At 37.0% G+C, this 27890-nt stretch overlaps 2 protein-coding genes and 1 non-coding gene across 11 annotated transcripts in view; 2 read left to right on the plus strand and 1 right to left on the minus strand.

Moving 5' to 3' along the window:
* The window catches only part of IMMP1L (inner mitochondrial membrane peptidase subunit 1), a 103247-nt gene that overhangs the window by 51615 nt on the left and 23742 nt on the right, over positions 1-27890 (plus strand). For all 9 annotated transcript variants that reach the window (XM_053562872.1, XM_053562873.1, XM_053562870.1 and 6 more), the window contains 2 exons: positions 20137-20270; positions 22197-22285. In XM_053562872.1, coding sequence (XP_053418847.1) covers positions 20166-20270; positions 22197-22285 — 194 coding nt within the window. In that variant the 5' untranslated portion in view covers positions 20137-20165. The remainder of the gene's footprint in view (positions 1-20136; positions 20271-22196; positions 22286-27890) is intronic.
* Positions 8017-9307, plus strand: LOC128565989 (programmed cell death protein 2-like). Its single transcript, XM_053562867.1, is given in 2 exon segments — positions 8017-8701; positions 8704-9307. Coding segments are annotated over 2 exon segments (1098 nt in total). The 3' UTR covers positions 9117-9307.
* Positions 13669-13772, minus strand: LOC128566253 (small nucleolar RNA U13). The gene has a single exon (XR_008374533.1). It is a non-coding gene; the product is annotated as a small nucleolar RNA U13 (small nucleolar RNA).

The raw sequence follows: 27890 nt of genomic DNA on the forward strand, positions 1-27890 counted from the left end.
GCTGTGTGATGCCATGGCACTCTACCAAGGGCCATAAAGGGAGACTCTGTCTCTACAAAAAAAAAATGTCAACTGTTTATTATTTATTTTTTAGATTATATGCAAATATTACTCCATTTTTCAAGTGCTTATTTATAAACATAAAATGAGTTGATTTTGGAGATATATAAAAAGTGAACTTTGGAAAATATATTGGTCAATTGAATATCAAAATATTAGCATTATAAAGTTCATTTGATAAAAATTTATAGAATTTCTCTCAAAAGAAACACTGTATTTAAAAATAATGAATAGTTAAATTGTGTCAAGTTTCTGGAAATGTTGAGTATGTCACAGTGTTCTCAAATGACAGCACAAAGTCCTTCACTGGGCTTCCTTCCTGGGGGCTTATTAAAACTCCAAGTTCTGTAGCCTTGTGTTCAGAGATTCTCATTCATTAGCTCTATAATAGGAGCTTGGAAATTTGGATTTTTGATTTTGGTTGATGTTAGGTTATTAGGTTATTTTTGATGCTAGCAGTATGTACTTACTGCTTTAAATCTGAAAATCATGACATTGAATTCCTCTGGGAATAAAACAAAATAAACGGGTTTTAATAAAATCTTCATAGATTATGAGGATCTGAGTGCTTTGAATTTACAGGTATAGAGAATAAAAAATATCCTCTGTACAAGTTTTACAGTAGATTTAACATTTATAGATTTGAACAATTCATGAACAGCTCTTTAGGTGAATTTGAAATGGCAGGTATTTGAATTACTTTGATGGAGAGTCTGTTGTGTGAGTGTGAACTATTAAGCTATTGAACAGAGTACACTGTTCAGCATCCATGTCTTAATGAGTCTTTGTTTTTCTCTGCTTGTCACAATAACTTCCATTTAGGATCTGAACTGGACTTGTATCTTTCAGTTACTTTATATGTATAATTCTGTGGGCAAAATGTACTTTGTGTAGGTATTCTTCAATTTGAAAATCACAAAGCTCTCATAAATGTCAAAATCTATTTTTTATTGTTCAATTGAAGGTAAATATAGGAAAACTATGATGTTGAGATTCGTCTTCTACTTTACCATCTACTTGTTTTTGTTTACCTTTTCTTAATATAAATGCTTCTTTAAATGCTAATATAGTCTCTAATTCTGTTCCTCTATGAAAACAAGAAGTATTTATAATAATTACTTTTTTATTGGACGAATTCTGTAAATTTCTGGTGGTGTCAATATTTGACACATTACATTTCTTTCCTATTTATGAAACAAAATATTTTCTCTTCTTTTCAAAGAAATTCTAGACCTGAACAATAAGGTGAATATTTATAATCCAGATACCCAAATTTGGATCTAGCCTTTTAAGTCTTCGCTGGTTGGATCCAAATCAGGATCTTCAAACTGGATTCGAAAGAAAAAGGAATCTTTAAATTCTTTTTAGCTTCTGGAGTTCACTCTGTCAATCTTTTTAGCTGGTTTTGACATCAGTCCAGTCTTTCTCTTTCCCGTGTGACTCTTTACTCCCAGATTCTATTTTATTGTTTCCAATTTTTCTTTCATTTAAGTTGAGAGGCAGTATGGCATAGTGGTAGACTTTGAGCCATATCTCCGCATTTTGAATTCTGGCTCTGCTTCTTATAAACTGCTTGATTTTGAATAGTTTCTTAACCTCTTTCCCTCAATTTCTTTATATGTAAAATTAGATACCTAAATTCTTAGAGAGTTGTTGTAAGGACTGAGTTCATATATGTAAGATAATTAGAACAATACCTGACACATAGTAAGAACTACTGTATATGTGTTTCCTATTATTGTTGCTGTTATTTTGGTGGGTATTTAAGGATTTTTTTTTAAGCGTGTGTTAAAAGAAACCATTATTAGCTCTCACATCATGTTTTCTAACTTTGTTACAGGAGAGAGGTCTTTTTATTTATAATGTAGAAAACTGTTGAAAGTAGATAGCGACTTTGCTTCCTTTGCCAGTATTATGTGAGGTTTTCTGTTTTAAACAGAGCCTCTTAAAAGATTTCTGTGGAGGATTTCTACACTTCTTTTCCTATATTTTCTGACATGATTTCAATTTCTAAGCTTCTTTTCACTTTTCCCCTAGCTTTTCTATTAATTACTTGATAGAGTATAAGTTCCCCTTTAAAGAAATGAGTTCTCTACATTAATTGACTCAGTTTGTTAAAAAGTATACATGTTATGGGCGGCGCCTATGGCTCAGTCGGTAAGGCGCCGGCCCCATATACCGAGGGTGGCGGGTTCAAACCCGACCCCAGCCAAACTGCAACCCAAAAATAGCCGGGCGTTATGGCGGGCGCCTGTAGTCCCAGCTACTCGGGAGGCTGAGGCAAGAGAATCGCTTAAGCCCAGGAGTTGGAGGTTGCTGTGAGCTGTGTGAGGCCACGGCACTCTACCGAGGGCCATAAAGTGAGACCCTGTCTCTACAAAAAAAAAAAAAAAAAAGTATACATGTTATAGGGAATAAAAAGTAACAAATTCTGAATTCTTTATGCCTGAGCTTTCCAACTTTTTCTATAGCACACATGGTATACAGTCCACAGTAGTGAATGACTAGGTAAGCAAGGCTGTTCAAGGTGGGAGGTGGCTACTGGCCATTCTGAGAACTTAGAGCAATGGTTGTTAAATATTACTATGCTTTAAAATTATCAGAGGATTTGTTGAAACACAGATTGCTCAGCAACACTTGCAAAGTTTCTGATTCTAATAAATCTTGTATTTGGCCAAATAATTTGTATTTCAAACAAGTTGCAAGATGATGCCATTGCTGCTGGTCTGGGGACCACACTTGGATAATACTGGCTAAGTGTATACTGCTGTATACTGTCTACTGCTGTGGCAGGTAGAATAATGGCCCTTCTAAGATGTTCACATCCTAATACCCAGACTGTTTGAAGATTTGTTTGCAGATTTGATTAAATTGAGGACTTCGATGAGATCATTGTGGGTTATCTGGGTAGGCTCAGTGTAATCACAAGGATTCTTAAAAGTGGAAGGAGGACTAGGAAGAAAGACAGGAAAACAGGGAGATATGACCATGGAAGAATGGTTGAGAGAGAAAAGGCTTTGAGGTTGAAGGAAGGGGACTCTGAGCCAAGGAACGTTGGTGGCTTCTAGAAGCTGGGGAAGATAAGGAAATAGATTCTCCTTTAAAGCCTTTAGAAAAGAACACAGCCTTGCCAAGGTTTTGCTTTTAGCCCCGTAAGATCTGTGTCAGACTTACGACCTAAAGACTGCAAGATTATAAATTTGCATTGTTTTAACCCACTAAATTTATGGTACTTTATTATAGTACCAGTTGAACACTAATACACTTCTAACCAATTCTCAGTTTACCAGTTTGTTTTGTGCTGCAGTTCATAATCTCAGTTCATGACCTGAGCTTATAAAATTGAGAAAATAAAGACCTGAGGCAAGAAGAGCTCCCTCATTTTTCTACCATCAAACTAATGAAACTAATAATAATCTGAACCTTTTTCTTCCTTTTTATTACATTGCAGGAAGTGTCCCGACTTCTTTCAAAAGCCAATTTGTCTACCTATCCCATTCTCGCTTGTTTTTTTTTAGTTGAGATATAATGTGTATACATTCATACTTTTAATTTAGGATCTTTAAGATAGAGAACACCCCTTTAGTGATTAGGAGAAACACAAGATAAAAATAAAGATTTATTACTTACAAGACCTGGGGATGAGGGGGTATAGGACACACCTGGAGGCCACAAAGAGAGAGGGCAGGGAACACAGGCAAGGACTGGCAGAAAGACCTATAGGCTGACACATACATGGAGTCCAAAGCATTATCCAAACAAGCTTCTGGGTGGGAGGGTTAATCAACATAAAGTAATTATGCATATTTATGATACCATGTAATAGTTCGATATATGTTATACAATGTATAATGATCAAATAAGGGTCATTTCCATATCTATCACATTGAACATTTGTCATTTGTCTGTGTTTGTCAAAATCCTCTTCCAGGATTTAGTGCCTTGAAAATAGGCACTAAATTGTTAACTATAATTAGCCTATAGTGTTAACGGTAGAACTTACTTCTCTTATTTATCTGTAATTTTGTATCTATTAACCAACCTCTCCCCCTCTCTCCCCACTTCCCCACCCTTTTCATCCTCTAGTAACCACTATTCTGTCTACTTCTGTGAGATTAAAATTTTTACCTTCCACATATGAGTGAGAACATGCAGTATTTACCTTTCTGTGCCTGGCTTATTTCACTTAACAGAATATGTTCTTCGGACTCTTCCATGCTGCCTACAATAACAGGATTTCATTCTTTTTTTTGGTGACTGAATAAAATTCCATTGGGTATATACACCACATTTTCTTTATCCATTCATCTATTGATGCATACTAAAGTTGATTTCATAATTTTAGCTATTGTGAATAGTGCTACAGTGAACATGAGAGTGCAGATGTCTCCTCGACATACTGATTTCCTTTCCTTTGAATATATACCCAGTAGTAGGATAGCTGCATCATGTGGGTTTTTTGTTTGTTTTTTGGTTTTTCTCATGTACATTTTATATCTTATATAACATTTCTGTTATTGTTTTAAACGTACTCTTTTTTCAGTTCTTTTCCTTCCCTTCTACATTTGTCTAATTCTTTCTGATATCACTTTGTTTCAGCCCAAATTACTCCCTTTAGTATATATTTTATTACAGGTATGCTGGCAAAAAAGTTTCTCAAAACTTGTTTTCTACAAGCATTTTTATTTTTGCGATGGCTTTTGAGGTATGTCTTTATCGCATATAGAATGATAGATTATCGGGCAGCGCCTGTGGCTCAGTCAGTAAGGCGCCGGCCCCATATACCGAGGGTGACAGGTTCAAACCCGGCCCCCACCAAACTGCAACCAAAAAATAGCCGGGCGTTGTGGCGGGCGCCTGTAGTCCCAGCTACTTGGGAGGCTGAGGCAAGAGAATCACTTAAGCCCAGGAGTTGGAGGTTGCTGTGAGCTGTGTGAGGCCACGGCACTCTACCGAGGGCCATAAAGTGAGACTCTGTCTCTACAAAAAAAAAAAAAAAAAGAATGATAGATTATCATTTTAAAGATGCCATTTCATTTTCTTCTGGTTATCATATTTCTTAAAGAAAAGTAGCCATCCATTCTGTTGAACAGACAAAATTGTTTCTTTGAAAATAAGGTAAGCTTTATTTCTGACCTTTATTTTAGACTTTTCTTATTTTTTTCAGCAGTTTGGCTCTACTGTGCCTGGGTATGCTTGTTTGTTTTATATTTATCCTGTTAAGGGTTTGTGGAACCTCCTGAATTTGTAAGATAATGTCTATTATCAGTTTGAAAAGTTGTCTACTAGTATTTCTTGAAAATATCCTATTTGCTTTTCCTTTCCTATAGATCTCTGATTATGCTTATTTCCTGCGCGTAGCCTGCCTGTTTTCTCCTTTGTGCGTCAATCTAATTACATTCTTCCAACTTGCATTTCAGTTTGATTGTCTCTGTTAGGCTGAGCCTGGCAGGCTAAATCTATGTAATGATTTTAAAATTTAAAATCCTATTATAATTTTTCTGTATTATTGTACAGTATATAATTTCCATTTGATTTTTTTGATGTATTTTAGTCTCTGCTAAACTTCATCTTTTCCTCTGCTTTTTAAAATGTTAATCATAGTTACCTTAAAGGCAGAATATAAATGTCTTCATACAATAACTAAGAAAATGCCATGAAGGCTACATTGAACAGTTTGATGAGAATATTTCAGATTGTATATGAAACCAGCACATTGTACCCCTTGATTGCACTAATGTACACAGCTATGATTTAACAACAACAAACAAAAAGTCTTCATGTGTTAACGTGAATACCTGGATCACTTGTTCTTTCTTTTTTTTTTTTTTTCTGGAAGTTCAAAAAATGTTTATTTCTTGATACTTACTTCTCTTTTCACTTTCTCTTTTTTATATTAGAACTGCCGTTCTTTTAAGTGATTGCATTCATCAAGCAACTTCTTGTTTTTCTCTTCCAAAAGCAGACTACACCTTTCATGTACTACCTCAAGAGCCTTCACTGCTGCTGCACACGGGCTGTTTCTAGTGTTTATTGCCTTCTTCTTACGGGCAGAATCCTTGTGAACCTCATCCAGTTGTTGTTGAAGTGACATAGTTTTACATTGCAGTCCAGATAGTCTCTGCTCTAAAGACTCCTGCTTTACAATGTACGTACTCCCTGTACTTTGTTCACTTTGATACTTTAGTTGAATGTTCTGCTTTTCGAACCATCCTTCCATCAGGTCTCGCTGTGCACCTTCTAGAGCAAAAGTCTTCTCTCAAAGAGCATCTTTCATGTGACAGAACTCAGCTTGCAGGCAATTGAATTTCTCTTCTGCATCACAGAGTTGTTGGAAAATGGTATCAGCACGAGAGTTCATATTTATATTCCAGTGTACCAACCATTCTTTTTTTGTTCTCTGGCCAATGAAGGCCAGGTCTTTTTGGGAGACCTGACTTTTGTCACGCTCACGGATAGCATCTGCCAGTCTGAAACAATGGGATTCAAGTTCTGCTTCTAGTTTTTCCTGGTTTTCTTTTGCTTCCTTCAGTTTAGCTTGTAGCGCTTTATTCTCCTCTCCTAGTAGGTTGAGCTGGCCACTATATGGGCTGTTACTTTCATTAACATTTCCTCACTGAGCTTCACAGTATTTTGAAGGTCATCAGTCTTGTCTTTGATGATTTCCAAGTCCCACAAGTGTCTCTTGTCTATCCCCTCATTCTGCATTTTCATTCTTTCTACTTCGAATTGTAGCCTGGCAATTTCTTTATTCAGCAGATCTCTTTCATTTTCATGCCTTTGAGAATTTTCACAATTCTTTATTTTTAAAGCAGGTCACTAGCCGGGCGTTGTGGCGGGCGCCTGTAGTCCCAGCTGCTTGGGAGGCTGAGGCAAGAGAATCACTTAGGCCCAGGAGTTGGAGGTTGCTGTGAGCTGTGCGACGCCACGGCACTCTACCGAGGGCCATAAAGTGAGACTCTGTCTCTACAAAAAAAAAAAAAATAATAAAATAAAAAAATAAATTAAAGCAGGTCACAACTCCAAGCTTTTGGTGCATTCTGCTATTGTACAAGCTCCAAATGCTGGTGCAGCAGCTGAAGGGCACTCTTTTATGAAAGAGTGTCTCTCTTCTACTTCAGGTAGGACCTCAGTGTTCTGGATTTGTTCAGATGCCATGTCAGTCCTGACATCACATAGTAGACAGTCAAGTAGAAGCAGCAGCTACAGTGTAAGCAGCCAGGTTTTCAAGGAGCATCCACATACCCACATGCATTTCAGGCAGGTCACAGTGCTCAACAATCTGATCAAGGCCATCACATACTCATCCCCAGAAGTAGCTGGATGAATGTCACTTTCTCATCTGATTTAGGACTCTTGTGCAGAAGAGGCTTGTGCAGGAGTTATAGGTTTAATTTTTGCCTTATATTCCAAAATTTTCTGTTGAATGCTTTCAGAGTCAGGAAGAAGAAAATTATCTGTAGTCAATCCAAATAAATCTTCCACAAAGACATTAACATTCTGCTCCAAAAGAAGATCCACTAAGTTTTCCGAATTACAAAGTAGAGCAAGCATGAGGGTTGTTAGCTGCCAGCGGGATTAGACACATCTAGCACACGCAACCATTTGTCAGTTTTCCACTGCTTTTGTCCTCTTGGGGTCCAGAACTCTCTCGCTGACTCCCTCTGTCCTCAAAGGGATGATTATAGGCAGATCCCACCGGCCAGAGATGCCTGGAGCCTTATCTCCCCAGACCACAGTGCCCATTGCTAGGAAGCTGTTACTTGGCTGCCATTTTGCTCTCCACTCCACTTGTTCTTTCTGTTATGTATTTTTTTCCTCCTGGCTTTCAATCATTTGATTCTATTTTATAAAATGTTTTGATTGAGTGTAGTCATGTGGTACTATAATGTTTAACATACTTATATTCCTTTTGAAAATGGGCAAAGTAGCTTTCCTCTCGGGCGCCTGATGGGCATGGCGGCCGTCCGGAAGCCAGTGCTGCTTGGGCTTCGAGACACCGCGGTGTACGGCAGCCCCACGGGACCGGACGCCTGGACTGGTAGCAAGCTGGGCGGCGTTCCGGATGCTGTGCCCGGCGAAGAGGCGCCGAGGCCGGCGTGTGAACACTGCAGGCAGCCGCTCGCCCTGGTCGTGCAGGTCTACTGCCCGCTGGAAGCCTCCCCGTTTCATCCGTTACTGCCCGTGTTCGCTTGTGTTTGCCCCACCTGCGGCCACGAGGGGGCGCGCCGCTGGAAGGTGTTCCGCTCTCAGTGCCTGCAGGTGGGAGAGAAAGACGCGCGGGACTCTCAGAAACAGGAAAATGGCTTTGATGGTGAGGACTGGTGTGAAGGTGCCGCTGACTGGGGAAGTGACATTGAGGAGGTGCCTTCCCCACAGCTTACCTTGGATTTTGGAAATGATCCCCACAGTGCCAGAGACAGAGACTGGACCATCCAGCTGCAGGGCCTTCAGCTGCAGGATGCAGTCCGGGGTGCAGTTCAGGCCGCACCTCCTGAGGAGCTGGGGGCCTCGTCCCCTGCGGTGCCGCACTTCCTGCCCTACTACATCTGCGTGGCAGATGAGGATGACTATAGGGACTCTGCCAGCCTAGCTCATGCGCATAGCCTTCTCAGGGACCATCAACAGAGAGAGGGAATTGCCCTGAACAGTTGCTTTCCCAAAGTATTTCTAGTGATGGTGATGAAAAATACGAGAAGACTGTAATTAAAAGTGGAGATCAGATGTTTTACAAATTCATGAAGAGAATTGCTGCTTGTCAGGAGCAAATCTTGAGGTATTCCTGGAGTGGAGAGCCACCCTTTCTGACCTGTCCTATGGCAGAAGTCACTGAGCTTCCAGCCTGCAGCCACTGTGGAGGCCAAAGGACATTTGAGTTTCAACTTATGCCAGCGTTGGTCAGCATGCTCAGGTGTGCTAATTTAGGTGTCTCTGTGGAATTTGGAACAGTTCTAGTTTACACATGTGAGAAGAGTTGTTGGCCTCAAAGTCATCAGACTCCTATGGAAGAATTTTGTATTAAAGAAGAAGACCCAGATGAACTATTATTTAAGTAGAGAATTTCTTTTTATTTATAGAAATTAAAATAACTTTTAATGTGTCAAATATATATGTACCTTATTAAAAAAAAAAAAAGAAAATGGGCAAAGTATTTGAGTAGACATCTTCCAAATAAGATATACAAATGATCAATAAGCACATGAAAAAGATGCTTAACATCTTTTGTTATTAAAGGAATATGGATCAAAACCACAAGGAGATATTACTTCATACTCTCTTAGGATGGCCGTAATCAAAATATGGACCATAAGAAATATTGGCGAGGATATGATAAATTGAAAACCTTATACATAGATGCAGCCTCTTTAGAAAACAGTTTGGCAGTTGCAAAAAAAGTTAAACATAGTATTAATATTAACCACATCACCTAGCAATTCCATTCCTAGGTTTCTATTCAAGAAAATTGAAACATATATCCAGCTAAACCCTGAACACAAATGTTCTTTTTTTTATATTAGCTGACAGAGAAAACAACCTAAATGTCAATTAACTGATGAATTAATAAACTAAAATGTCATATCTGTACACTGGGATATTCTTTAGCCATAAAAAGGAATGAGGTCATTAGCCATAAAAAGAAATGAGGTTCTTATACATATTGCATCATGGATGACCTTGAAATGTGATGCTACGTGAAAGAAGCCACTAACAAAAAGAACATATTATATGATTTTATTGATATGAAATGTCCAGGGTAGGCAAATCCATAAAAACACGATTGCCAGTAGTGAGAGTGAAGGGGAGAGGGGAAAGGAGAATGAATGCTTATCAGTACAGGATTTCTTTTTGAGGGGATAAAAATGTTCATATTAAATACAAAAAACCACTGAATTGTACACTTCAAAAAGGTGAATTTTATGGTATGTGAATTCTGTCTGTTTTCAAAAAAGGCCTTTCCTCTGCAGTTATAAAAATATAGTAGGAGTTTGAAATAATGTATTCCTCCTGTGAAACTTAAGGATTTTTTTTCTTTCTTTCTTTCTTTTTTTTTTTGGTGGTGGTTTTCTTCAGCAGTATAAATAGGTTACTTGAATCCTGTCAAGAGGTCTCATTTCTTTGTTAAGCCTAATTTATTTCAGTTTTGCTTTCACTCTTAGCAGGTAACTTTGTTGTAATTCTAACTAACATGGCCAACCTTGGAAGATCTTAAAGTCTAATCTGTGTATCCCTAACTTCTTTTGTTGCTGACATTGTTGCAAACCAGATCTTTAATCTTTTGTCTGCTGCTTTTTAGTGAGCTTCAAGAATTCTAATGCTGTTCAGGTATTCGTAGTTGTAGTTAGCTAGCATCCTAAAGTTTCTTCCTTTCTGCAGTTTCACCCTTATATTTCATCTGCTTTGACAGCCCAAATTTCTAACCTCTGTCTCACCAAAATGGGACTTCCACTTTCTGCTAAAACTCTTATTTTCCTGTCCTGTGAATTGGCTATTACCCTCCTAGAAAAGTCCAGGTGAATGAACATGGAGTTCATCTGTGTTCTTCTCTCATTGATGTTCACTCCCCAAGTCCTGCCTACATTGGTGCCTGTGCATTTTATTCAGATTTTGTAGTTGTTTTCACCAAGAAGGTTACCCCCTGAAATAAGCTACTGTCATTGAAGTCTTCCTCTGGGCTTTTTTACTTTAATGTTTAGTCATCTCCTCTATCTCTATTTTCCTCTCCTTTTACCTTTCTCTCATCATTAATCTCTCCTCATCATTACCCTCTCTCCCTATGGGATTTTTACGCTTGGCTCTCAAGCATGTTTTCCTATGCTTCCATGTTTAAAAAACAAACAAACATGATTAACTCCACATTCTTAACTGTTACTTTACTGCAATGCGTTCAACTGGAAAGTTGTGCATTCCAGGGACATTTAGCAATATTTGGAGGCATTTTGTCATAACTAGAAAAGAGAGGACTATTGGCATCTAGAAGCCAGGGATACTGCTAAAATCCTAAAATGCATAAAATAGCTTCCCGCAACAAAGGATCTTCTGGTCCCAAATGTCAGTAGTGCTGAGCTGGAAAAACCCTGCCCTATTCTTGCTTCCTTCATAGTCAAAGTTTTCAAAAGACTTGACTGTATATGTTGTCTCCATATCTCCCTTTCATATTTAAAAAATTTTTTTTTGTTTTCAAGTAATTTCACATTATTTTAAAAAGCTAAATAGTGCTAGGTGGCACCTGTGGCTCAAGGAGTAGGGTGCCGGCCCCATATACCAGAGGTGGTGGGTTCAAACCCAGCCCCGGCCGAAACTGCAAAACAAACAAAAAAAGGCCAAATAGTGCTTATAAAGCTTATTTAAAAAAAAGAAAACAACAGTATTGTCCTGGTACTTGTTGAATTTAGTTATACAATTTTGGCCAGTTAGATGTATATGGAAGGAAAGTATCTTTTCTTATATATAAAAATATAAAAGTAGCAGAGAGTAAACTTTCTTTCTGCCTAAAATACATGGATATAACAGCTGGGCTTGTTAGACAACAAATCCTTTTTTAAGTTCCTATTCTAATTTTCTGTTTGTATTCTTATATTCTTGTTAGAATATAAGCCTCACTGAGATAGAAATTATATTTTCAGGACGTCACACATACTAATCCTCCTTTGAGCTCCAGTCTCATACACATCCTCCTGGATATTTCACAAATATATCAAATTTAGCAGTGAAAACTGGATTCTTGATTTCTGCCCCAGATGGGGGTGTAAGTATACCCATGTGGGCAGACATCTATTCACGCAGCTACTCAGTCCAGTGACTTAGGAATTATCCTTGATTCTGTTTCCTTTAGTTCCCCTGTTTGCTGCCTGCCCAATTCTCTTCTTTGCACTTCTATTCCTGCTCCCCCTCCAGTCCTTTATTTATGTAACAATGAGAGTGATCTTAAATTATGTTTCTGTTCTCCTAAGATCATTCAGTGGCTTCCCATTACCGTAGAATAAAATTGAAAATTCTACAAGACTTTAAACATCATGCCTATCTCTCTGGTTTCATTTTATGTCTTTCACACCGTGCTCCAGACTTCTTTCAGTTTTTTAAGCACATGCATGCTGTTCAGTCCGCCCATAACTAACTTCTTACACCGTCTATAACCATTTTCTTAGCTTCAAATGTCATTTTCATTAGAGAAATCTTCCTGATTCATTCTAAAAAATATGCCTTATCTATTATTCTCTATTACTTTACCATATTTTTTCTTACAGAAATTACTTAATATATTTATGTACTGTTACTATTTGTGTGACATCTATCCCACTAAATTATAAGCTCTGTGAGGGCAGGAATTATGTTCACTATCATATTTTGAGGGATGAACACAGTATCTAGTGCATAATAGTAGCACAGTAAGTATTGAATGAATGAAGGAAAGAGGGAAGGAATATTTTCTCAAGTGTTTATTTTAGAAAGTTTTATAATACAATGCATGTTTGTATATACTTCTCTTGGATTTAACAATGTATATCTAGCTCTCTTTATTCTCCATATATGCATAATATGTGTATGTGTGAATACAAATTTGTATACATGACAGTACATTATTACTAGCAGTAGAATTGAACCATTTGAAATGAAGCTGCAGACATGACATTCTTCTCTAATTCAGTGTTCATCTCCTATGAACATGATCATCCTTCCACAGCATTGCATGATACTGTTAAAAATTTAACATGGAAACAGTGACATACTTTTATGTACAATGTTCAGATTTCCTCAGTTGTGCCCATAATGTATAATGTCTTTTATAGCATTCTTTTTCTTTCATTCCAGGATCCAATTCAAGATTTCATATTGTATTTGGTTGGCATGTCCTTCCATTTTCTTGTAATTTTAAATGTATACTATTTTTTCTTTCATTAAATTCATAGTTTTTAAGTATTCAAGCTGGTTGTCTTGTAGAATGTCGAAATGTGGTTGTGTTTGATTGTTTGTGATTAGGTTCAGGTTGGACAGCTTTGGTGAGAATGGTGCACAGATGATGATGTCCTTCTCACTGCATCGTGTCTGAAGGCCACAATTATCAGCTTGTCCATTATTTATGTTGCTAAATTTGGTCACCTAATTAAGGTAGTATTTACCAGATCTTCCTGTTGTAAAGGTATCTTGCTCCTTTTGTAAATAAAAAATTATCTACTTTGGGGCGGCGCCTGTGGCTCAGTCGGTAAGGCGCCGGCCCCATATACCGAGGGTGGCGGGTTCAAACCCAGCCCCGGCTGAACTGCAACAAAAAAATAGCTGGGCGCTGTGGTGGGCGCCTGTAGTCCCAGCTACTCGGGAGGCTGAGGCAAGAGAATCGCTTAAGCCCAGGAGTTGGAGGTTGCTGTGAGCTGTGTGAGGCCACGGCACTCTACCGAGGGCCATAAAGTGAGACTGTCTCTACAAAAAAAAAAAAAAAAAATTATCTACTTTGATACTTCTCAAATATCCTGTTGACCGACAGCTTTTTGCCTAGTGAATTTTAATATCCACTAAAGACCCTTGCCAGGATCAGTTATTAAATTGGTGATAATTTTATCTTCCCCTCTATACTTATTAGCTCCTTTGTTCTTTCTCTCTCTCTCTCTTTTATGTCAGACGGGTAATATGCCAACGTCCTAACAAGATTTGTGGGAGGCACATCTCACGCATACGCATGAAAACCCAATCATCACGCTTATGAACCATGAAAGGATGCTCTTTTCTTTCTTTCTTTTTTTTTTTTTTTTTGGAGACAGAGCCTCTCTTTCTTGCTCTTGGTAGAGTGCCATGGTGTCACAGCTCATAGCAACCTCAAACTGTTGGCTCAAGTGATCCTCTTGCCTCAGCCTCCCAAGTAGCTAGGACTACAGGCCATAATGCCCAGCTATTTTTAGAGATGGAGTGACAGGGTCTCATTCTTGCTCAGGCTAGTCTCCAACTCCCAACCTCAGGCAATACACCTGCCTCAACCTCCTGGAGTGCTAGGATTATAGGCATGAGCCACGGTGCCCAGCATTAGCTACCTTTTTTCAAGAAAGAACTTTCCCTGTCCCTAATACCTGCATCTTAAAAAAAAAAATACACACACACACACACACACATATATGATTAGGTTATAGATTACATTTTTAATTTAATGTAATAACCATTTCTGTTATTTTAGACTTATATTGTTCCAAATTTGGCCAGTGTGAGACCCCTCAAATATGAATTCTTATGTCTTCATTAGTTTTTGAGCACAAGACTGTTCTCTCCAGATTATTTTTCCTGGTAGAGAATAATATTTGGAAACCAAAAATCTGGATGCTAAGTGTTATTATTATTATTGCACTGTCATTGCTTCTTTTCAAAATGGACAGAGCTAGGATAATATTTTGTATAGGCAGTCTGTTAGGCAGACAGACACATTTAAATTTATTTATGTAAGTAAATTTGTTTTGAAACCTTCAGTTCATCCTTAACCTCCCACTCTATATTTCTTTCTTCTTTCTCTCACAATGAGATCCTGATACCCAACAACTTAATATGCTTACTGACTTATACTATCTGAAATACACGTAAAACACTATAATGAACAACAAACCTTCTAAGAAAAGTTCCAGATTCGTTTTGCATTTTCTCTTTTATTTTTAGTTGGCACATAATAAATGTACATAGTGATATTTTGTTATGTGTATACTGTGTATAATGATCAGGGTAATTAGCATATTCATTACCTCAAACATCATTTCTTTGTGACACGTACATTGAAAATCATTATTCTAGCTTTTGGAGAATGTGCAATAAATTATAGTTAACCACATTCATAGTACAGCACTGCAGAGTACCAGAACTTATTCCTCGTATCTAGCTGTAATTTTGTACCCATTAATCCCCCTTCCCAGCCTGCTCATATTCCCAGCACGTAATACAATTCTACTCTCAGCTTCATGAGCTTTTTTTTTTTTTTTCAGTTCCCCTATGAGAGTGAGAATATGCAGTGTTTATCTTTCCTTGTCTAACTTATTTCCCTTAATGCAAAGTCCTCTAGGCCATCGTGTTGCCATGAATGACAGGATTTCATTCTGTTTTATGACTAAATAGGGTTCCATTGTGTATATATACCACATTTTTTTTATCCATTTCTACTAGTTGACATTTATGTTCATTCCATATTTTAGCTATTGGGAATAGTGTTGCAATGTATATGACAGTGTAGATATCTCTTTGATACACTGATCTCTCTATTAATACCTAGTAGTGGGATTGCTAGATCATATGGTAGTTCTATTTTTAGTTTTTTAAAGAAACCTCCATACTGTTTTCCACAATGACTGTATTAATATACATTCACACCAAAAGTGTGTAAGAATAGCCTTTTCTTTACATCCTTGCCAGCATTTGTTTTTGTGCTTTTTCTTTTTTTTTTTTTTAGTTTTTCATAATAGCCGTTCTAATTTGGGCAAGTTGATATCTGTGGTTTTGGTTTGCATTTCTCTGATGATTAGTTTTATTTTCACATACTTTTGGGCCATTCGTATGCCTTCTTTTGAGAAGTATCTACTCAGATCATTTTTTTTGAGAGAGTCTCGCTTACTTCTTTTTTTGAGACAGAGTCTCCCTACATTGCCCTTGGTAGAGTGCCGTGGCGTCACAGCTCACAGAAACCTCAAACTCTTGGGCTTAAGTGATTCTCTTGCCTCAGCCTCCCAAGTAGCTGGGACTTCAGGCACCCTTCACAATACCCAGCTATTTTTTGTTGTTGTAGTTGTCATTGTTTTTTGGCAGGCCCAGGCTGGGTTCAAACCTACCAGCTCTGATGTATGTGGCCAGTGCTTTAGCCGCTGAACTACAGGTGCCGAGCCCATTTGCTTACTTTCTAATCAGATTGTTTTTTGCCATACGTTTGCGTTCCTCCTAAATTCTGGATATTAGTCCCTTATCAGATGAATTATTTGCAAGTATTTTCTCCCATTTAACAGCTGTCCCTTTGTTTCCTTTGCTGTACAAAAGCTTTTTAGTTTAATATACTCTCATTTGTCTATTTTTATTTTTATTGCTTGTGATTTCTTACCCTTAAAATCTTTGCCAAGACTAATGTTATGAAGCATTTCCCCTATAGTATTAAATTTGGGGTCTTATGTTTAAGACTATAATCCATTTTGAGTTGATTTTTTTGTATGGTGACAGATAGGAAACTATTTTCTTCTGTATGTGGATATCCAATTTTCCCAGCACCTCTTATTGAACAGAGTCTTTAATTCAGTGTATGTTCTTGGTTAAAAGTTTGTTGGCTATAAATGTTTTAGGTTATTAAGTATGAAATGTATGATTTCCTTAAGTACCAGGTCTGACAGTTGCTATTCTGACATTTTATTTTGATATACCTTGTTTTATTAATTTATGTTTTGCACTTTTTAAAAATTTCAGATTAATATGAAGGTATAAACAATTAAGTTACAATGTTTGCATTTGTTAGGTAAAGTCCCTGTTGTAGTTGTGTCCTGCACCCAGGACATGTGCCATATGCCCTTACATTGTGCCCATTAGTTGGGAGCACACTAATGCCCTTTCCTTCCCCCTACCCCCTTCCCTCCCTCCTTCTGAGTTCTGTTTTCTGTTTCATTGGTCTATGTCTTGGTTTTTATGCCAGTAGTACGCTGATGTTGTTACGGTAGCATTGCAGTATAGCTTGTTCTCAGATAATGTGATACCTCCAAGTTTATTTTGCTCAGTATTGCTTTGGCTATTGAAAGTCTTTTGTGGCTTCATTTGAATTTTAGTACTGATTTTTCTTTTGTCAAGATGATCATTGGTATTTGGTAGGATTACACTGAATCAATAGATTACTTTGGGTATTATGGTCATTTTAACAATATTAATTCTTCCAATCTCCAAAGACAGCTTGGGCTGTCTTTCTATTTTTTTGTGTCCTCTTCAATCTCTTTCAACAGTGTTTTGTGGTTTTCATTATAAAGGTCTTTCATTGCCTTGAGTAAATGTAGTCCTAAGTATTTTATTTTTTGGTAGCTGTTATAAATGGGGTTGCTTTATTGACTTCTTTTTGAGCTAGTTTATTATTGGTGTATAGAAATGCTACTGATTTTTTTATGTTGATTTTGTATACTTTACTGAATTTGTTTATCATTTCTAGCAGTTTTTTGATGGAATCTTTAGGTTTTTGTCTATACTGAGGGTGACAAAAAAAGTGTACACATTTAAGAAAAAACTGTATTAAAATTATAATACTCAAATCATATTCAATTTCTGTAATTATGAGAGACATGCAGTATAGAAGATAATAAAAGCTATTAGTATATATTGAGCATTACAATTTTAATACAGTTTTTTTACTGTATTAAAATATGTATACATTTTTTGGCACCCTCTGTATATTGTAAGATCATGTTGTCTACCACCAAGGACAGTTTGACTTCCTCTTTTACAACTTGAATACCCTTTATTTGTTTCTCTTGCCTAATTTCTCTGGCTAGGACTTTTATTAACATGTTAAATAAGAGTAGGGAAAGTGGGCATCCTTGTCTGTTTCAGATGTTAGGGGAAAGGCTATCTGCTTTTCCCCATTCGGTATGATGATGTTAGCCATCGGTTTGTCATATACTGTGTTGAGTTACTTTACTTCTTTGCCTAATTCCTTGAAAGTTGACATGAAATGATGTTGAATTTTATCAGATGCTTCTTCTCCATCTGATCATATGGTTTTTGACCTTCATTCTGTTGATGTGATGTATCACATCTGTTAATTTACCATCCTAGCATCCCTAGGATAAATCCCACGTGATTGTAATACATACATCTTTTTGACATGTTACTGGATTTGTTTTGCTTGTATTTTTTAGAGGATTTTTGGATATTAGCCTGTAGTTTTCTCTTTTTGTTGTATTCATTTCTGGTTTTGGTATCAGGGCAATGCTGGCATGATATAATGCATTAGGAAGAATTCTCTCTACATCAGTGTTTTGGAGTAAGCTGAGAATTGGTGTTAGTTCATCTTTAAAGTTTGGGAAAATTCAGCAGTAAAGTGATCTGGCCCTGGGCTATTCTTTGTTGGGATATTTTTTATACTGATTTCACCATTTGCCGACTTTGTGTTGTTAAGCAAATTACCACTCTTAAGCTTTTTTTTCTTATCTATAAATTAAAGATGGTAATAATATTTATCTTAAAGAAGTATTATATGTAAGGGCTGACACATAGTTAAATATTGACAGTACTTACAGAATAACAATAACAGTGTACATGTTCTTAATGATGTATTTTAATGAATTTAATCTGGATTTAAGCCTAAGACCTTTGATTGAGAAATGCTTGAAACATAGCAGGTAAAAAGAAAGGATGATTTAATTTATCTAAAACATTTTATTTATTTATTTTTTATTTTTTATATTTTTTGAGACAGAGTCTTACTTTGTTGCCCTCAGTAGACTGCTGTGGCATCATAGCTCACAGCAACCTCAAACTCTTGGGCTCAAGTGATTCTCTTGTCTCAGCCTCACAAGTAGCTGGGAATGCAGGTGCCCGCCACAATACCCAGCTAGTTTTAGATACAAGATCTCACTTTGACTCAGGCTGGTCTCGAACCTGTGAGCTCAGGGCAATCACCCACCTTGGCCTCCCAGACTGCTAGGATTACAGGTGTGAGCCACTGTGCCTGGCACATCTAAAATATTTTAGATGAATAACATTAATATTTTAAATTTATATAGCTTAAGAAGTCTTTATATGGTTCTGTATGATGTTTCATAGGATTCATGTATTCATTTTATTGGGGCGGCGCCTGTGGCTCAAGGAGTAGGGTGCCGGTCCCATATGCCAGAGGTGGTGGGTTCAAACCCAGCCCCGGCCAAAAAATCACAAAAAACCCCCAAAAAACCATTTTATTATGTCGTAATAGCTGACAACTGAATGTAACTTGGTCACTTACAAAGTACTTTGACATATGTTGTTGCACTTGATTCTTAGAACCATTATGTGATACTATTACTTCATTTTATGAAGCCCCAGAAAGGTTAAATAATTCATTGAAGATCACACAAGTTACAGAACCAAGTTAAAACTTTAATTTCCAGGCAGTGCCCATAGCTCAGTGGGTAGGGCGCCAGTCACATACACTGAGGCTGGTGGGTTCGAACCTGGTCCAGGCTTGCTAAACAACAATGACAACTGCAACAAAAAAATAGCCAGGTGTTGTGGCAGGCTCCTGTAGTCCCCAGCTACTTGGGAGGCTGAGGCAAGAGAATTGCTTGAGCCCAGGAGTTTGAAGTTGCTGTGAGCTGTGACACCACGGCACTCTATCTGGGGTGACAGCTACAGTCTGTCTCAAAAAACAAACAACAAAAAAAATCCTTCAATTTCCATACACCTATTCTACTGGTTTCTCTATTATATCATAAGATACAAACTAATATTGTAGAGCGAGGAACAAATGAGAAACTATTATTATCAGTACTTTGAAACTTAAGTATCTCCCTTAATACTGAAAAATAACCAAGGAAGGGGAAAGACTAATTCAGAGTCTACTAGTTATGTAATCCATATATAAATTCACTGATATTTGAATATAATCTCTTTGGTAGATCAAAGTATTCAGTGGCTACAACTTCACATTTAATGTAACTTTAGCAGGCCGGTGGGGTGGCTCATGCATGTGATCCTAGGACTCTGGGAGGCTAAGGTAGGAAGATCGCTTGAGCTCAGGAGTTCAAGACCAGCCTGAGCAAGAACAAGACCTGTCTTTGCTAAAAATAGAAAAATTAGCCAGATGTCGTGGTAGGCATCTGTGGTCCCAGCTACTCGGGAGGCTGAGGTAGTGGGATTGCTTGAACCCAGGAGCTTGAGGTTACTGTGAGCTAGGCTGATGCATGGCACTCTAGTCTGGGCAACAGAGAGAGACACTGTCTCAAAATAAATAAAATATTTTTAGTAGAAATGAAAATAAACTCTTATTTTCCTGCATCAAATTGAATTAGTCATTTAGTACATTCTGGGTGATTGTAAAATATTTTATAATTGTGCTATTCCTTAAGAGTTTTTAAGTAGTATTTATTGATCATGAAACTTTTTGAAATTTACCATTAGGCCAATGGTGGCAGAGTCTACATAGAACTATGCTTCGTGGTGTTCTGGGAAAAACCTTTCGACTTATTGGCTATACTATTCAGTACGGCTGTATAGCTCATTGTGCTTTTGAATACATTGGTGGTGTTGTTATGGTAAGTTTTTATGTTCAAGAATATTCATTTTAAATATATGCTGTTTTTTCAAATATTTTTCCTTTGCTATAATTAAAGTTTTTAATTTAATGAATAAAATATGAAAGTTAAAACATAAAATTTTTCTACATACTGGGATATAAAAGAGTGTTTTGGTTGGCACTAGAATACAGTATAAAAACCACTACTTTAAGTATATTCTGCATTTTTTCTAACAGAGTCACAAAAGGTCCTCTTAACAGTCTAATAATAGATGTTATTGTTTACTGAATGCTTTTTGCTGTGTTCCAGAATATATTTGGTGTTTTATCTGTTACACTTCTGTAAAATACTTGTTAAAGAGTCATTGTACAGATGAACAGACTCAGAAAGCTCTAGGTCCCACAGTTAGTAAGAAACAAACTTGGAATTTCAACAGAAAATTTTCTAGTTTTCAAAACTCTTATTCATAACTATTGTGTGTTTAACTGTCATTAGAACAAATGCTTATTCTGCTTAACGTCAATATTAAAATGATAAAGCTGCCCTAATCCACAACCAGTGTTTTTTCTTAATATTGCATCATGAATCTATCAACCTTAGCTGTTCAAACCTTTTGTCATGTAAATGAAATAATAAATTGATTGACTGGCCAGTCAATGGGTTTTTTGTTGTTGTTATTACTATTTTTGTTATTAGGTTTATACTAACAGATTGACAGCTATACAACCTGAAGTTGAGGTATAGTAAATAAATATATTTAACTGAAATTCCCCTCTTTGATTTTTTGAAAGTTACATCGGTACTTCCAGAGATGGAAAATAAACTTTCATTGTATTCTTTGTTATTTCTGCCTGAGTAGGAAGTTTTGAGTACTATGTTTTATTTACAAATTAATAGAGAAAATGAAGTCTGTTGTATTTAGATTTTTTTAAGTGGCAGTGTTTATTTATTCCAGTGTTGAGGTACAGGGTGAGGATCCCTTATCCAAAATGCTGGGAACCAGAAGTGTTTCCAATTTTAGATTTTTTTTTTTCAGATTTTGGAATATTTGTAGATATAATGAGATATTTTGGAGATATGACCCTTGTCTAAATATGAAGTTTATTTATGGTTTACATATATCTTATCCACAAAGCCTGAAGGTAATTTTATATAATATTTTTGATAATTTTGTTCATGAAACAAAATTATTACTGCACTGACTACATATGAGGTCAGGTATGGAATTTTCTACTTGTGGCATTGTGTCAGCACTCAAAAGTTTCAGATAATGGAACATTTTGGATTTCAGATTTTTGGATTAGGTATGCTCAACTTGTATTTAGCAAGATTATTGTTTTAAGACACACAAATATGAAAGTCTTTAAATTCCTTATTATTATGTTAGTGTTAGTCAGTAGAAAATATAAGTTGCAGCCCCAACCATTGAGTAAGCTATTCTCTTGGAAGAAGAAGAAGGGCATCAACTCATCGAGAATATTATGATACCACTTAATAAATTATCATTATGTTCACTGGATAACGCTTAATGATAATAAGAAAATGAATCATTCATTCATCAACAAACATGGATTGGTTTCAGTTTTATGCCAAACACTGTCTTGGCTTGTTTACATAGCTGGGAACATGATAGACAAGGTCCCAGCCCTCACAGAGCTTGCCTTCTGCAGAGTGGAGGAAATTTGGAAACACCAATAATGTTACTTTATCTATGTATTATAAGGTAATATCAGTAAATGATTTATAATAATATTTATGTTTCCAGATTTAGCAGCTGCTCTAGAGTCAAACTTACCTGGGAACTGCTAAATTATTATCAACCATCACCCAAGCCTGAAGAACATTTGCTTGATTTTTTTTTCCCCTGAAACCCGTTCACATGATTTTTGTTAAATTTAAGGAGTTTTGAAACTCCTCAAATTATAAAATTACCTCTCTTTTCAGTGTTCTGGACCATCAATGGAGCCTACAATTAAAAATTCAGATATTGTCTTTGCAGAAAATCTTAGTCGACATTTCTATAGTATCCAAAGGTAAATTTCTGTCATGAATATATTAAATTTATAATGAAGATACATGTGCACATATTATATCTTTTCTGTAGTAGCTTAATTTTATATTTAAAAACACTTGTAAATAATCAAATTAATGAACATCTAGATAAAATTTTCAGTCATATTTTCTCTCTCTGTTATAGAAATTTTAATATTTTCTCTAAACATGTGCAGTCGCAGGGTTCATTATATCTCTTGAATCATTGTCAAAAATGGTTATCAGTCCCTTTTATACATGTAAGCCTTACTTTACATTTTTTTGTTGTTTGACAGTGTCTTATTTTAAGGTGTGCTCCCAAAGATGTGCTGGGTCTTATTTTCAGGGACGTCTTATCTTTCCTATAAGTAGGTCTTATTTTCGGAGGATGTCTTATTTTCAGGGAAACAGGGTAGTAAAGGAATTATAGGATCGAATGGCAGGTCTATTTTTAGATCTCTAAGTATTCTCCAAACATCCTTCCAAAAGGAACGTATTAGTGTGCATTCCCACCGGCAGTGTAGAAGTGTGCCCTTTTCTCCTCATCCACGCCAACATCTCTGGCTTTGGGATTTTGTTATGTGGGCTACTCTTACTGGGGTTAGGTGGTATCTCAAAGTAGTTTTGATTTGCATTTCTCTGATGATTAAGGATGATGAGCTTTTTTGTGTGTGTCTGTCTTCTTTAGAGAAATTTCTCTTCAAGTCCTTTGCCCACCCTGAGATGGGATCACTTGTTCTCTTCTTGACAATATGTTTGAGTTCTCTGTGGATTCTGGTTATTAAACCTTTATCGGAGGTATAACCTGCAAATATTTTCTCCCATTCTGAGGGCTGTCTGCTTGCTTTACTTACTATGTTCTTGGCTGTGCAGAAGCTTTTTAGTTTGATCAGGTCCCAGTAATGTATTTTTGATACTGCTTCAATTGGCTGGGGAGTCCTCCTCATAAAGTATTCACCCAGGCCGATTCCTTCAAGAGTTTTCCCTGCACTTTCTTCAAGTATTTTTATAGTTTCATGTCTTAAGTTTAAATCTTTTATCTAGTGAGAGTCTGTCTTAGTTAATGGTGAAAGATGTGGGTCCAGTTTCAGCCTTTTACAGATCGCCAGCCAGTTCACCCAGCACCATTTGTTAAATAGGGAATCTTTTCCCCACTGAATATTCTTAATTGGCTTGTCAAAGATCAAATAACGGTAAGTAGCTGGATTCATCTCTTGGTTCTCTATTCTGTTCCAGACATCTACTTCTCTGTTTTTGTGCCAGTACCATGCTGTTTTAATCACTATTGATTTATAGTACAGTCTCAAGTCTGGTAGTGTGATTCCTCCTGCTTTGTTTTTATTGCTCAGTAATGTTTTGGCTATTCGAGGTTTTTTCTGATTCCATATAAAACGAAGTATTTTTTCAAGATCTTTAAAATATGACAATGGAGCTTTGATAGGAATTGCATTAAAATTATATATTGCTTTGGGTAGTATAGACATTTTAACAATGTTGATTCTGGGCGGCGCCTGCGGCTCAGTTGGTAAGGCGCCGGCCCCATATACCGAGGGTGGTGGGTTCAAAGTCGGCCCCGGCCAAACTGCAACCAAAAAATGGCCGGGCGTTGTGGCGGGCGCCTGTAGTCCCAGCTACTCGGGAGGCTGAAGCAAGAGAATTGCTTGAGCCCGGGAGTTGGAGGTTGCTGTGAGCTGTGTGAGGCCACGGCACTCTACCGAGCGCCATAAAGTGAGACTCTGTCTCTACAAAAAACAAACAAAAAAAAAAAACCAATGTTGATTCTTCCCAGCCATGAGCATGGTATGTGTTTCCATTTGTTAACATCTTCAACTATTTCTTTTCTTAACGTTTCATAGTTCTCTTTATAAAGGTCTTTCACGTCCTTTGTTAGATAAACTCCCAAATATTTCATCTTCTTTGGCACTACTGTGAAAGGAATAGAGTCCTTGACTGTTTTTTCGGCCTGGCTATTGTTGGTATATATAAAGGCTACGGATTTATGGGTGTTGATTTTGTAGCCTGAGACATTGCTGTATTCCTTGATCACTTCTAAAAGTTTTGTAGTAGAATCCCTAGTGTTTTCCAGATATACAATCATGTCATCTGCTACGAGTGAAAGTTTGATCTCTTCTGACCCTATGTGGATACCCTTGATCGCCTTTTCTTCCCTAATTGCAATGGCTAAAACTTCCATTACAATGTTAAAGAGCAATGGAGACAATGGTCAGCCTTGCCTGGTTCCTGATCTAAGTGGAAATGATTTCAATTTAACTCCATTCAATACAATATTGGCTGTGGGTTTGCTGTAGCTGGCCTCTATTAGTTTAAGAGGCCATCTTAAGTGTTCTGATAATGAAGGGATCTTAACACATCTTAAGTGTTCTGATCATGAAGGGATGCTGGATATTATCAAAAGCTTTTTCTGCATCAATTGAGAGAATCATATGGTCTTTATTTTTCAGTTTTTTTATGTGCTGAATTACATTTATAGATTTACATATATTGAACCAGCCTTGCGAGCCTGGGATAAATCCCACTTGGTCATGGTATATAATTTTTTGATGTGTTGTCGGATTCTGTTTGTTAGGATCTTATTAAGTATTTTAGCATCAATATTCATTAGTGATATTGGTCTATAATTTTCTTTTCTTGTTGGATCTTTCCCTCGTTTAGGGATCAAGGTGATGTTTGCTTCGTAGAATGTGTTGGGTAGTATTCCTTCTTTTTCTATATTTTGGATGAGGTTTAGTAATATAGGTACTAGTTCTTCTTTAAAGGTTTGGTAGAATTCTGACGTAAAGCCATCTGGTCCTAGTTGCCGTTTTGAGCGCATGGTTCCTGAGATTAGGATATGTCTCAGAGGGGAGAGATGCATAGAAATTAGGAAGGCTGCTTGACTTGAATGTGTCTTTCAGAGAGTCACAATTCTGCAGTTCAGCCAGTTCCATTTGGTAAATCGTATCCACATTTTCAATGTCAATAGAAAATGGGTTATGGAAAAGCTGTATGTCCTGTTCATGGAGACGAAGCTCTTTAAATCTAAATTGGATAGTTGATGCTATTTCAGAACTTGATATAGGCCCGTTCAACATTTCCACTTCATTGTGGCTAAGTCTTGGTAGGTGGCGTACTTCCAGGTATTGGTTGATTTCTTTCAGATTTTCATATTTCAGAGAGTAGAGTTTCTTCTAGTATTTGTTAAGGATTTTTTTAATTTCTGAGGGGTCTGTGTTACTTCATTATTACCATTTCTGATTGATGAAATTAGAGATTTTACTCTTTTTTTTTCTGGTTAGGTTGGCCAAAGGTTTATCTATTTTATTGACCTTTTCAAAAAACCAACTTTTGGATTCTTTTGTATAATTCTTTTGTTTTCAAGTTCATTTAATTCTGCTCTGATTTTGGTTATTTCTTTTCTTCTGCTGGGTTTGGGGTTGGAATGTTCTTCCTTCTTCAGTTGCTTGAGATGTCCCATAAAGTTATTAACTTCCTCTCTTTCAGTTTTCTTGTGGAAGGCTTGCAGCGCTATAAATTTCTGTCTTAGGACTGCCTTTGCAGTATCCCAGAGGTTCTGGCAATTCGTGTCTTGATTGTTGTTTTATTCCAAAAATTTGGTGATTTCCTTCTTAATCTCGTCTATAACCCATCTATCCTTCAGCATAAGTTTATTTAGCTTCCATGTTCTTGTATGGGTATGCAGATTCCTGTTGTTATTGAATTCAACTTTTATTCCATCACGGTCTGAGAAGATGCAAGGGATAATTTCTATTTTTTTAAATTTGCTGAGGTTACATTTGTGGCCCAGGATGTGGTTGATTTTGGAGTATGTTCCGTGGGCTGATGAGAAGAGTGTGTATATAGTTTTGTTGGGATGAAATGTTCTGTAGATGTCTGTTAAGTCCAGATGTTGAATGGTTAAGTTTAAATCTAAGATTTCTTTGCTTAGCCTCTTTTTGGAGGATCTATCCAGCACTGCTAAAGGGGTGTTAAAATCTCTAACTACTATGGAACTCGAAGGAATCAAGTTGCTCATGTCTGTTAGAGTTTCTTTTATAAATTGATGTGTGTTCTTGTTGGGTGCATAAATATTAATAATTGAAATCTCATCATATTGAGTATTACCTTTAACAAATATGAAGGGTCCATCTTTATCCTTCCTTATTTTGGTTGGTGTAAGCTTATTGTATCTGCGAATAGGATTGCAACACCTGCTTTATTCTGGTTTCCATTTGCCTGGAGTATAGATAACCATCCCTTCACCTTGAGTCTGTATTTTTCTTTTAATGTAAGATGAGATTCTTGTATGCAGCAGATATCTGGCTTGAGTTTTTGTATCCAGTCAGCCAACCTGTGCCTCTTTAGAGGACAATTTAAACCATTCACATTAATTGAGAATATTGATAAGCCTTTTGAGAGTGCGGTGGATATTTTTAATCCTTTTGCGACTGTGGAAGTTGGAATTTGATCAAAATTTTCTGGGTGGGTTTACTTTTGTGGTGGAGGGTTATGCTGGTCTTTATGGAGGATAGGTCTGAGAATATCCTGGAGAGCTGGTTTAGTTGTGGCAAATTTCTTCAACATGTGAATGTTGTTAAAGTATTTAATTTCTCCATCATAAATGAAACTCAGTTTAGCTGGGTACAGGATCCTGGGTTGAAAGTTATTTTGTTTTAGGAGATTAAAAGTCAATGACCATCCTCTTCTAGCTTGAAAGGTTTCAGCAGAGAGATCTGCAGTTATTCTAATATTCTTGCCCTTGTAGGTACAGGTTTTCTTTTGTCTGGCAGCTTTCAGAATTTTCTCCTTCATATTAATTTTAGTGAAATTGATTATGATGTGTCTGGGGGATGTCTTATTTGGGTTGAGTCATGCTGGAGTTCTGAAACTGTCTGCTGTCTGAATTTCAGAATCTCTTGGCATGTCTGGAAAGTTCTCATTCATAATCTCATGGAGAAGAGACTCTGTGAAGCTACTTCATCACTTTCGGGGATCCCTGTAAGACGAATATTGATTTTGTTCGAATTACCCCAGAGCTCTCTGAGAGAGTGATCTATTTTTGCCCTCCATTTCTCTTCTTCTCTGAGTTTGGGAGATTTCAAAAGCTTTGTCTTCAATGTCAGAAATCCTTTCTTCTGCTTGCTCCATTCTGTTACTGAGGGATTCTACTGTGTTTCTCACGTCTTTTAGGGCTGCAACTTCTTGCCTCAATATGTCAAAATCTTTGGTCATTTGGTCTTTGAATTCGTTGAATTCTTGAGACATCTTTTGGGTTACTGCTTGGAATTCTAATTCGATCTTATTTGGTATCCAGTTTCAGAATTCAATTTCTGACATCTCAGCTATTTGTTTGTTCTTGGGATCTTGTGCTGTGTCTGCCCCATTGATCCTTGGAGCAGTTGATCTACTCTGATTATTCATATTGTCAGAGTATTTCCTTTGATTTGGTCTCATGATTGTTTTTCACCATTGCCTCTGGCCGTTCTCAGAGTTGCGGTGGTGTCTCTCTGAGATTAGACCCGGGGGGATCACTCTATTGTTGCTGGATCTTTGTAGGGAGTGGACCCTGTGTAGCTCTTCTCGAGCTGCCCCAGCCAGGGAGTTCTGTTG

This window comes from Nycticebus coucang, chromosome 14 (genome assembly GCF_027406575.1).
Source record: "Nycticebus coucang isolate mNycCou1 chromosome 14, mNycCou1.pri, whole genome shotgun sequence".
NCBI lineage: Eukaryota > Metazoa > Chordata > Mammalia > Primates > Lorisidae > Nycticebus > Nycticebus coucang.